The 13,040-nt window shown below is 32.2% G+C and overlaps 2 protein-coding genes across 2 annotated transcripts; one reads left to right on the top strand and one right to left on the bottom strand.

The window, feature by feature from the left end:
• Window positions 1-873: 873 nt before the first annotated feature.
• Window positions 874-1,812, top strand: AAC1 (ADP/ATP carrier protein AAC1; the record flags this gene model as incomplete). The annotated part of the gene is made up of 1 exon (XM_064861513.1): window positions 874-1,812. One exon carries the CDS (start codon window positions 874-876, stop codon window positions 1,810-1,812), a length of 939 nt encoding a protein of 312 aa, XP_064716468.1.
• A 6,557-nt stretch (window positions 1,813-8,369) lies between these two features.
• Window positions 8,370-12,470, bottom strand: PWA37_005053 (uncharacterized protein; the record flags this gene model as incomplete). Its single annotated transcript, XM_064861512.1, has 1 exon — window positions 8,370-12,470. One exon carries the CDS (start codon window positions 12,468-12,470, stop codon window positions 8,370-8,372), a length of 4,101 nt encoding a protein of 1,366 aa, XP_064716467.1.
• Window positions 12,471-13,040: the final 570 nt, after the last annotated feature.

Genomic DNA, 13,040 nt, shown 5'->3' with positions numbered 1-13,040 from the left:
AGAATGTTCACAATAACATTGATTGTAAACAGAAAATTATTTGTATTAATATTCTGTTTATTCTATTTTTATCAGAAATTGGGAATTATAAAAAAAAAGATCAACCTAATAATTTCATCAGTTTTTAACTGTATACAAACGATAAACTATCAATATTTTATTGCTTGATATCTGCCAAAAGAAGCTCACAGTTCTATTTCAGTGCAATTAACCTTTTTCATACTTCTTCTTAAAATAAAGCATAACAAAACAGAAATATCTAGATGCTTTTCTATCGACCCACTCATATATGTACATATATACCTTTTATATTTTCAATATATCTTTAACTTTCTAAAATTGCCTTATATTTAAATAAGTCTCAATATTAATAATAATATAGTTAAATTGTACTTTAGTATATTAGTAAAATTTAGATTTTTTATTTTTTTTTCTTATCTTTTGAAGGGAATTAAAAAAAAAAGCAAAGACAAATAGCAAAGGGTTCTCTTTTTTTTCTTTAGTTTTTATTTTTATTTGTTTTTTTTGAAGGGTAGTGTCACAAAATTTGGCATTGGGAGGATGATACAAAAAAGTATTAACAATGCCAAGCCTGAGAAACATTTGAATATTTAATCTCTTCTAAAATAAAACGTTTATATATAATAATGTCAGTAGTGATATTCGAATATCAACAGTTATATTGTAGATTGTCTTATTTTTTCTTCAGCATATATACATGCATATTTTATTACTCTTGACTTATCAATTAATTAATTCTTCAAGAGTAGCTTTCAGTTTACTTTTTTATCACTACTCTATATGACTAAATCATAGTATCTTTGTAAAATAATACAAACAACAGTAGTAAAAAGAAAAAAAAAAACATATACCATGTCCATCACAGCAAAAAATGAAGAAAGTTTTGTTATTGATTTCTTAATGGGTGGGATATCTGCTGCAATTGCTAAAACCGGGGCAGCACCTATCGAAAGAGTTAAACTATTAATACAAAATCAAGATGAAATGTTGAAACAAGGATCTCTTGACTCAAAATATAAAGGAATCATTGATTGTTTTACAAGAACAGCGAAAAATGAAGGAATTATATCTTTTTGGAGGGGAAACACTGCAAATGTTTTAAGATATTTTCCCACACAAGCTCTAAATTTTGCTTTTAAAGATAAAATTAAATCAAAGTTTGGTTACAAAAAAGAAGTGGATGGTTACAAGAAATGGTTTTTAGGAAATATTGCTTCCGGCGGGTTGGCTGGTGCTTTATCTCTACTTTTCGTCTATTCATTAGATTATGCAAGGACTCGACTAGCAGCTGATGCAAGGGCACACAAACCTGGATCTGTAAACAATGGAACACAAAGACAGTTCCATGGTATTTTAGACGTTTATCAAAAGACTTTAAAAACAGATGGTCTTTTAGGATTATATAGGGGTTTTGCACCAAGTGTTGTTGGGATTATAGTCTACCGAGGCCTTTACTTCGGTCTATATGATTCATGTAAACCTATTTTATTAACAGGTCATTTGAAAAATTCATTCTTAGCATCTTTTTTACTTGGTTGGTGTATTACTATTGGGGCTTCCACTTGCTCCTATCCATTGGACACAGTAAGAAGGAGAATGATGATGACATCTGGCCAAGCAGTAAAATATAATAATGCAAGACACTGTATGCAACAAATAATTACTAATGAAGGAGTATTGTCGTTATTTAAAGGTTGTGGTGCGAATATTTTCAGGGGTGTCGCAGCTGCTGGGGTCATATCATTATATGATCAGTTACAAATGGTTTTATTTGGGAAGAAATTCAAATAAAAGAAATATCTTGGTTTGAACCATACGAAAGGCACTTAAACGTCTCAGAGTTTAGTTTATATGTATATATACATATATGTATTAAGATACAGTATTACAATGTTTTATATTCAGTTTTTTTTTTCAGAAATAATTGTTACTTTTCATTTTATGAGTTCACCTATTGAAATAGCATTCCATTATTATATTTCCTCATATTAAAAAATTAAAAAAAAAGCTTAATGAACGTAAGCTTTGTATATTTTTTTTTACCACAGGTATGCTTATTATATAAGTAATATTCTTACTGCTTATTATTATCTAGAAATAAAAATGAATAAATATAATACAAAACAAACAAACAAACAAACAAACCATTTATATTTAAAGAGCAATTATATTCTTCAAGAGGTAAGTTTTTGTTTGATTAGTGTATATTGAAAGTTTTCTATTTAAAAATAGTCTTTAAACAAAGAATTTATAATTGGAGAACCATTACCCTCTTTTCGCCCTATTCTGTTCCCTGTTGTGTAAATAATTAAAAGAAAAAAAAAAAAAAAAAAAAAAAAAAAAAAAAAAAAAACAGAGAAAAAAACAGCGAGCATAGAATAACAGAAACTTTACTTTTCAGAGTTCTATATTTACAAGAGAGTAAGAGGATAGAGTTAAAAGAATGCTTTTGAACCATCTCTTCCCTTATACATGTTTTAAAGTGGATGTTGTTCCATTAGCTCACTTGCAAAACATTAAAATTTTTTTAGCAATTGTCATTTTAACTATTGTATTTCTTTTTTCTATCAAGAAAACGTTCTTTTAATCCAGTGTACGGTATAATTGCAATATTTATTCTAATGACTTACAACTATGGAAAATTTATATTACATAGGTATATTAAGAAAATATCTAACAGTGAATTACATTAATACTCTGTTAATAGCCGGTAATAAGTGAGTAATAAATAAGAAAAATAATAGGGGAAAGTGTTCTAATAGACCTTGTCCTGAAAACGAAATTGAGATGCATTTTTTTAAAAAAAAGATTGCAATCGTTACTTTAAATAATAGAAATGTAAGATAGGGTTGAGAAGACAATACAACCGTTAATGGTGATGTAATCTTCATATATTATTGAAAGATCAAGCATTTTTATTGTTTTTTTTTCTTTGGTCGATAGTTTTTCCAAAGTTCTAGGAATAACTTTTAGAATCTGCAATTAATATTGACTATCTGACCTCCTTATATTTCCAATATATTAGTATAGACATATGTAATATCTTTAATTTATTCAAATGCTTTTCTTTTCAAGTAAATCGCAACTATTTTTTGTTTCTAACCTCATATTCTTTCAAAAAAACGCAATTAATGTTCTAGGACCAATTGAACTAAACACCACTAAAGATCAGTCAAATTTTATATTACAATTGAACATGACGGAACTAGAGGAAAAGAAATATATAAAATTCAAGGTAGCTGCTACCTTTATGATACTTGGCTTACTTTCCTTTTCCTTTGCTCTTTTAGGACCGTTGATTATTGAGATTAGTAAGATTCGAGAAATGTTGGATGATAAAATGAGATCTGAGAACTTGAATAACATTCATGCCTTAGGTAATGCTTTCCTTATAGAGCGTGACAGTACAATGAATTACACACATGGCAACTAAATTCTACCTTTTGTGTCTGATAATGTGTCTTTTAATAATACTATAGTAAAACTGATTTCCAGCGTATACACAAGATGCAATCTTTATGGTTGGTTTGCAAGATCTATTATCAAAATCTTGCTTGCTAAATAGTCTTTCTACAACACCATTACTACACATTGTTGTTGATCAAATGATAGTAGAAAGGTAAGGGAGAATTGTGTTATAGGAGGATATAGATATAAGTGTATCGCTTTTTTTTTTTTTTTTACAACTTTTCAAAGGCAATATATAATACGTTTCCTAATAAATTACTGACAATCTAGTAAAGACAATCAAACAACAAAACAATCTTTTCTTAACGAACCAAAGCGAATATCATGTTTATCTTCAAACATCCATAATAAGAATGAAAATGACAAAAATAGACATCTAGTAATATATCAGTGAAAACATCATACAGTGAATTTGGCTAAGAAATGTTGCAGTATAATCAAATCTATGATCAAGACAGTAATTATGTTATTTTCATCTTAAAGAATGGTGAAATATATCAAAACAATAAAAAAAGAATAAAAGTAGGTAATATTATGGTGGTTAATAATATCGTCTAATAATAGACTTCCTGTTAGTAGCGGAAATAATTCATTCATAGTAGTTATTGCATGAATTTATAACATACACGTACAAGAAAGTATATTGCTTGATATAAAGTTAATAAGAACATAACATATATGACTGAATGACTAGTTTGTTCGGGGGTTAGAATTTGATTAGAAACTATGAAAAGATTTTTAGGAGCAAATAACCTGGTTCATTAATGTTAAAAATAACTTTAAAATATTATAATAGTTTTAAACATAAAGTATTGATACAATTATTATTCCTCTTTTTGATAACTATCAAGTAAACAAGAACAATATTTATCATATAAATAAACGATAATAGACAATTAGCATCCTACATGAAAAGAATATTAATCATTACAAACCAGTATCAAGATATATAAGTTAATACAATAATATAAATATTGGTTGAAAACTCTTTAAATTTTTAAAATCAAAATACATTTATATTATTAAATCTATAACTTATAAATAAATATTTACTATAGAATTTAATAGTATCTGAATAGCTTGTATATGTTTTTGATTCAGATAAATGTCATACTTATAAAGTATTGGAATATCACACAAATAATCAATAGTACGTACTGTTCAAGAGCTTTGACTTATTTAAGTTTTCAATTGCTTGCATATAGAAAGTTTAAATACATGATTGTACACAATAAAAAAATAGACAATCAGCTCAGCAAATATTACCTTTTTGTATAAATTTACTTCATATTTAATATGTATTAAATATTTATTGGTATGTATCTTAGCTCAATTACTATATTATTAATGTTGCTTGTTAAAAAATAGACAATATATCTATCACGTTTCTTTGTTAATAATCACATAGAGTAGATCATTGGTAATTTTTTTGAAAGAAGTAAAGTTGTGAAAGATCAATATGTATTTAATAATAAATACAATATATACTATTTGCATGGGTTTTCAATAAACGAGAAATCCAATTTACTAAATACTTAAAACATAACAACGTTAGACTTTAAGTCTACTATAGTTCAGGAGATACCATATTAGCATCCCTGAAACTCTAATTTCAAATGTTAAATCTACAAAATTATACTTCCATAAACAATTAAGATTATTTAAATTAAATATCATTTTAAATATTTTCATAGGATAAATGCTTGATCATAAACAGTAGAAAGATGGTATAGTGTTTAACATAAATCTATTTATCAAAGTCTTCTTTGAAATGAAAAACGTAAGCAGATTTTTCAAATTTGTGGCTTTCACTGCATATAGAACATGTAGATTATTTTTGGATCGATCTTGTTTTCTGGAAAATAATTTTATATTATTAGGCACAGAATATTTCTCATAGTTCTCTGGAAACTGTCTAAGATATCCTTTCCCATGAGTAGAGTAAAGACTATTTTCCATGTCAAATGATTATATGAACAATTTATACTTAATCCACCAACTATACCAAGGTAAGCAAAACAATGAGCTCTTTCTAAAAAGTTTCTGAAACATATATATCACTATCTCTTTCTTTAAATTACAAAATATGAGTGAACCACAATTTTCGAATGAATAAAAATAACAACGATAGAGTTATTTATTTTGTGATAAATAAGTCAATGAATTTTGACCATTTTCTTTTCATGTGTAGGATGTAGAAAAGATGTAAACAACATAAACATAATACACTGGATTAATCTGATTCATCAATGGTTACTCTATCACATCTTATATTTACGGTCACATTTTTATGTTTATTATAGTGATATCATCTAGTAAATTTTATTGCTCTTTCAAACCTATAACATACAATGTTATTTACTGTATCTGCCATCATGATATTAACATGTATCGTTACTATGGATTTATACATAGTAGACTAAGTTCATTTTAACCACTATTACTTTCAATTATGTCTTTGCTCTTGAACTGCTTATTTCATTTAGATATTAATAACTGGTAGATTGTATGGTATCACTCTTAAACTATAAACTCTTTGTTAATATACAACTTCTCTTGATATTATGTCTTAAACAAGAATGATACTACACAAACACATCACACTTAATTACTCTTAGCATCAGCCATCATTTTCTTTTCATTATCCACCAATCTCTTTTCATTCAGATTTCAATTGTCAATTTTCCTTGTTTCAAAATTTGAAAAAATAGTTCGAAAAAAAAAAATCAATTACAATAATAACCACACTCATCGACAACCATATAAAATGCAGATCCATCTAACCATAAATAAACAGTTACGATATGTTTACTATATGGTATAACATTGAACATTGCTAAACCACTATTTAAGATGGTATAGTTACACCACCATCTACTTAATAATCATTCCTAAATGACTATAGAGAATACCCCCGTAACAACCTACTCCACACATATATTGTAACTAGGGAGAATATTCATCGATAGACTATGACCATTTTTTGTGCCACTACCACTTTTATTATGAATATGACTATTAAAGCATACTCCAATATTACATGAACACTATCCCCTACTAATGTTTCCAATATAAAGGAATAATTGTATCTTCTATATCACTTCATTATCTATTGAATGATACTGTTATAATAATTCATGATCGTATGCAATACTCTTTTGAAATTAGCACATCATGATAACTGTTATAAACGTAGATACAATTATGCTATATCCATAAACAAATTTACTTATGAGATTTTTTCTTATATCTCACTGCATATTTATCCTTACTAATTCCAATCTTATTATAGATGGATTTGATTTGTGTTTGATTTTCAATGCTTATGGTAATGATGATAAAAGACACATTGATTTGATATAATGAATAATATTTTGATTATATCTTTATTTCATTCTACTGTATTACTTTTCCTGCTCAACAATTTTGTTCTATCTTTTACTCAAATGATCTTATTTTAATGTTTGAAAAATAACGTAATAAAAAGAGATTTTATCTCGATCTTTGAACATTGAACAACATTTAAAAATATACTATGGTGGAGTATTAACATGTTAATCTTTCAATTTACTATTCAGAAAATCTACTTTTTTTAAGAATTAGTCTGACATTATTATGACTGGATGTCTAATACTGTATATGGATCTCTAACTGCAACAAAGAATGATGAGAAGTTATTGAAATTCAAAAAAAAAAATAAGAATTTAATTCCATTATAACTTTAAAATAACAAGACATACTTTATCTATGGATTAACATTTGCAAAAATATGAATATGTTCTAATATTGTTACATGTTCCTTATTTAAAAAGAAAGTTCTCATATTATTAAAATCTTGGGATAATTGTTATTACGATATTTTTCAAGTGTAGAGGGGAAATTTTCTTGTCTCTTTTGAAACTTTGAAATCTCTACATCCAGCAAAATACAAGAAGAGATGCCATATATTTATAGAACAAAGGGTATCTATATTACAATATAATGCATATCTGAATTATTTACGTATAATGCTCTTAACATAAATAGTAAGTACAATATATCATCAGTGTGCAATTATGGGTATTTGAAAAATATCTTGACACCTCATTTTCTTATACTTTTTTTTGTGTTAATCAAAAAAACTTTCATTGCTTTGAATATTGTCGGAGTAATTTTATGGTATCTTTCTACTATTCGTGTGAGAATAATAGTTTTTCAATACTTTATTTCATTTAGGGTCAAGTATGATGTTACAAAAATAAAAGAGGTGGAAGTGGAATCATTAGTCAAAAATGAAAGTAATAAGAGTTAGCATATTTATGTAAATGTACATATATATATGTAGTTAATTGACTTAAGGGGCAATAGTGTTATAAAATTAGCATATATATATATATATATATTATTTATTTTCATCCCCGTGTGTACGTATATATATGGGAAAGAGAGGAAATAATAAGGGAATATAGAAAGAAAAAGATTTAAGACATTCTTGCTTCGCATTTAATGATCACTCATCTAGTCAAGTTCTCGAATACTAACATAGGTAGAGAAATATTATAATAGTTTTTAAGATATGTGTCAATCCTTTTATTATGATCTTTGAATTAAATTAGCATTAAATTTTCATGATTACAATTTTTCTTGATTAAAAGGGGTTTAAAATACGTATATTTCTAAAATATGATCAGTTGATTTCAAAGTTGTATGACAGTAAGTTCGCTAATCAAGATTTATTGATTAAGCATAGCCAAAGTATTTAACAAAACTGGAAAACAAGAGTCAAAGAAAAAAATACACAATACATATAATATTAGGGTATTATATATGTTTAGATAGTAGTATTTAATTGTTTAACTACTTAGAATTATTTCTTTTAGAATTCCTTATCTGCATTCGATTTAAATAATCATAAATAATAATAGACCAACAAGATGGGCAACACTCCATTTCATGTATATAGTGCTACCCTTACCCTTATATGATGCAAGAGAAGGTGCACTTACATGAGAGGCTGTCATAACAGTTGGAGATGACGAGAATTGCTCAGAAACGAATTGGGAAACTTGTGGCATCTTTGTAGTTAGAGATGTTTCTGGTCTTCCAGAAGTTACAGCACCTGTAACAACGCCAGTTTCTGAAGCGACATCTGCATTACCCTTTGTGGATCCAACAACAATGGCAGATCCTCTGGAGTTTCTAGATGTTGATTGATTTTCATTGTTGGTAAACACTGTGCCAGTGGTGGTAAAAGCAATAGAAGTAACTGAAGTTGCATGGAACACAGCAGAAAATGAGTTGGTCTCTTCTTGTTGGTTCTTTGAATAAACAGATTCAATAGAATTATGGGCAATGATAGCAGTCATACTTGTTTTAGAAGTTTCAGATGGTTCTGGACAATAAGTTGTGGTCATAGTGACTCCATTAACAACTGTAGTCAAAACAACTAAAGTACCAGTTAAAGTAGATCCAGTTTCTCCACCATAAATAGTGGAGTTTCCATATATTGGAGTCTCAACGACAACAACACCAATGGCCTTGGTACTGCCGTTGGAGTCGGTGGTGTAGGAGATGTAGGAGGAAAGGGCAGAAGCTGCACCTACTGAGCCTGCAGTGTAGGCAGTAACAGTACTTTGAACTGGAGTGGCAACAACAACAATGTCAACTTCACTGCTGCTGCCGTTGGCATCAGTGGTGTAGGAGGTGATTGTGGATTGGGCAGAAGCAGAGCCTATGATGCCTGGGATGTAGGAGGTGATTTGACTAACAGCTGGAGTCTCAACAACAACAACACCAATGGCCTTGGTACTGCCGTTGGAGTCGGTGGTGTAGGAGATGTAGGAGGAAAGGGCAGAAGCTGCACCTACTGAGCCTGCAGTGTAGGCAGTAACAGTACTTTGAACTGGAGTGGCAACAACAACAATGTCAACTTCACTGCTGCTGCCGTTGGCATCAGTGGTGTAGGAGGTGATTGTGGATTGGGCAGAAGCAGAGCCTATGATGCCTGGGATGTAGGAGGTGATTTGACTAACAGCTGGAGTCTCAACAACAACAACACCAATGGCCTTGGTACTGCCGTTGGAGTCGGTGGTGTAGGAGATGTAGGAGGAAAGGGCAGAAGCTGCACCTACTGAGCCTGCAGTGTAGGCAGTAACAGTACTTTGAACTGGAGTGGCAACAACAACAATGTCAACTTCACTGCTGCTGCCGTTGGCATCAGTGGTGTAGGAGGTGATTGTGGATTGGGCAGAAGCAGAGCCTATGATGCCTGGGATGTAGGAGGTGATTTGACTAACAGCTGGAGTCTCAACAACAACAACACCAATGGCCTTGGTACTGCCGTTGGAGTCGGTGGTGTAGGAGATGTAGGAGGAAAGGGCAGAAGCTGCACCTACTGAGCCTGCAGTGTAGGCAGTAACAGTACTTTGAACTGGAGTGGCAACAACAACAATGTCAACTTCACTGCTGCTGCCGTTGGCATCAGTGGTGTAGGAGGTGATTGTGGATTGGGCAGAAGCAGAGCCTATGATGCCTGGGATGTAGGAGGTGATTTGACTAACAGCTGGAGTCTCAACAACAACAACACCAATGGCCTTGGTACTGCCGTTGGAGTCGGTGGTGTAGGAGATGTAGGAGGAAAGGGCAGAAGCTGCACCTACTGAGCCTGCAGTGTAGGCAGTAACAGTACTTTGAACTGGAGTGGCAACAACAACAATGTCAACTTCACTGCTGCTGCCGTTGGCATCAGTGGTGTAGGAGGTGATTGTGGATTGGGCAGAAGCAGAGCCTATGATGCCTGGGATGTAGGAGGTGATTTGACTAACAGCTGGAGTCTCAACAACAACAACACCAATGGCCTTGGTACTGCCGTTGGAGTCGGTGGTGTAGGAGATGTAGGAGGAAAGGGCAGAAGCTGCACCTACTGAGCCTGCAGTGTAGGCAGTAACAGTACTTTGAACTGGAGTGGCAACAACAACAATGTCAACTTCACTGCTGCTGCCGTTGGCATCAGTGGTGTAGGAGGTGATTGTGGATTGGGCAGAAGCAGAGCCTATGATGCCTGGGATGTAGGAGGTGATTTGACTAACAGCTGGAGTCTCAACAACAACAACACCAATGGCCTTGGTACTGCCGTTGGAGTCGGTGGTGTAGGAGATGTAGGAGGAAAGGGCAGAAGCTGCACCTACTGAGCCTGCAGTGTAGGCAGTAACAGTACTTTGAACTGGAGTGGCAACAACAACAATGTCAACTTCACTGCTGCTGCCGTTGGCATCAGTGGTGTAGGAGGTGATTGTGGATTGGGCAGAAGCAGAGCCTATGATGCCTGGGATGTAGGAGGTGATTTGACTAACAGCTGGAGTCTCAACAACAACAACACCAATGGCCTTGGTACTGCCGTTGGAGTCGGTGGTGTAGGAGATGTAGGAGGAAAGGGCAGAAGCTGCACCTACTGAGCCTGCAGTGTAGGCAGTAACAGTACTTTGAACTGGAGTGGCAACAACAACAATGTCAACTTCACTGCTGCTGCCGTTGGCATCAGTGGTGTAGGAGGTGATTGTGGATTGGGCAGAAGCAGAGCCTATGATGCCTGGGATGTAGGAGGTGATTTGACTAACAGCTGGAGTCTCAACAACAACAACACCAATGGCCTTGGTACTGCCGTTGGAGTCGGTGGTGTAGGAGATGTAGGAGGAAAGGGCAGAAGCTGCACCTACTGAGCCTGCAGTGTAGGCAGTAACAGTACTTTGAACTGGAGTGGCAACAACAACAATGTCAACTTCACTGCTGCTGCCGTTGGCATCAGTGGTGTAGGAGGTGATTGTGGATTGGGCAGAAGCAGAGCCTATGATGCCTGGGATGTAGGAGGTGATTTGTTTTGGTTTTGATGATGATGAAGAAGTAATAAAGCTGGAAGAGCCTACAGTAGATGGTATGGAACTAGTGGAATAACTAGAAGAGATACTTGAATATGTAGAAGAAAAAGAAGAAGAGCTAGATGAGATAGAATTTATAATAGGTATCCAAGGAGGGGAATCACATGGCATACAAGCACTAGGAAAACCATTTGGAGCAGTTCCATTGTAGACTAATGCGTTATTGATAAAATTAAAACCAATGTGATTATTTATAGATTTCATTGAAAATCCACGTGGGTTGTAACCAGTACCAATATTAATTTTATGAATAGTGGCCACATTAATTGTTAAGATACCAGTATTTGGATCATAATTATAACCTGCTATTGCGGTACGAAACGTCAAATAATTACCATTACCGAAACCTCTAACAAAGATATTATCCGTGTTACCATATGAGCCCACATAAAGCATTGAGGAAGGAGAGGTCATATATATAGTTTGTGGACCGACTGTACCAGAACTTGACTGTATTGGTATAGCATATACAGAATTTTCACCTATTGTAATGCAACCGTCACCTGCTATAGAACTCTCCAAAGATGCCTTAACATTCTTCAAACAAATAGTACCAATATTAACAAAAGATCCAGACTTAAGGTGTACAACACTACTATAATCTGAAGTAGAGTCCTGACCAAAAGACATCAAACCAGTATTGGTTAAGGATATACTTGGATTTAACGTGAAACTGTTAGAACTGCTATTCAAACCATTGAAATACATTTTTCCATTGTTAGTAATTGCAGAACCACTCCATGATACAGTCATTGAACCAGTTGTAAGATTTTTACTATCAACGACAATCAAGCCGTCATTTGTAATAGTTGAACCATCAAATGTAGTGCTAAATCCGTTACCATATGAGTTTATATCACCAACGAAAAGTGAACCGTTCACGAGCAAATCTTTGCTGAAACTATAAGAGTTACCATTTACCAATGCCAAAAAATAACCCTTATCAATAGTAAGGGGGACAGAGAAAGAAATATCACCTAAATAAGTGTTGTCAGAGATTGTTACAGCATCCGCGAAGATGAGTAAAAATATTAAAGGTACCAAAAAACCTTTAAAAGAACTTATCATTTTCACTGGGTTTGGTAGTTTGTTACTGTTATACTTAAAGAAATTTCGTAACAAACGCGATATTTGCGATTTTACAGAGAAAGCAGATCAATGGGAAGCCAATCGCTAAAATGCTGATTATACATACACGTATTTATATGAATTTTTTTCCATTAAGGTGATTTAAGTAGTTGTTTATGAGGTAGCATTCATGATTATATAGTATCTATCTGTCCTTTTATTCTTATTTTATTTTTGAGAATAATAAACAATAAATTGAATAAAAATGTTCCCATTAATATTGTTATTATTATTATTATTTTTCAGATGATCTGAGATACTTCCTATTACAGGAAATAGTTGGATCTATTTGCCATCTTGCATTTTTTAATACATTACAGTGAAATGACATCACTACTAACAGGAGCTATCGGCATTAATTATTTATTAGTAAATATATATATTCATTGTTTTGAAATACACAATATCCTCAACAAAAAAGCAAATGCTACAGTTATCAGATAACGGCAAATCTTTTCGTCAAACCAATAAACCTACTCTGTTTATGTAAAATAGTAGATAATCCTGCTG

This window comes from Arxiozyma heterogenica (genome assembly GCF_036370985.1).
Source record: "Arxiozyma heterogenica strain weizmannii chromosome Unknown scaffold_9, whole genome shotgun sequence".
NCBI classification, from domain to species: Eukaryota; Fungi; Ascomycota; class Saccharomycetes; order Saccharomycetales; family Saccharomycetaceae; genus Arxiozyma; species Arxiozyma heterogenica.
The sequence above is the reverse complement of the archived record's forward strand: the minus strand, read 5'-3'. Positions and strand labels throughout refer to the sequence as shown.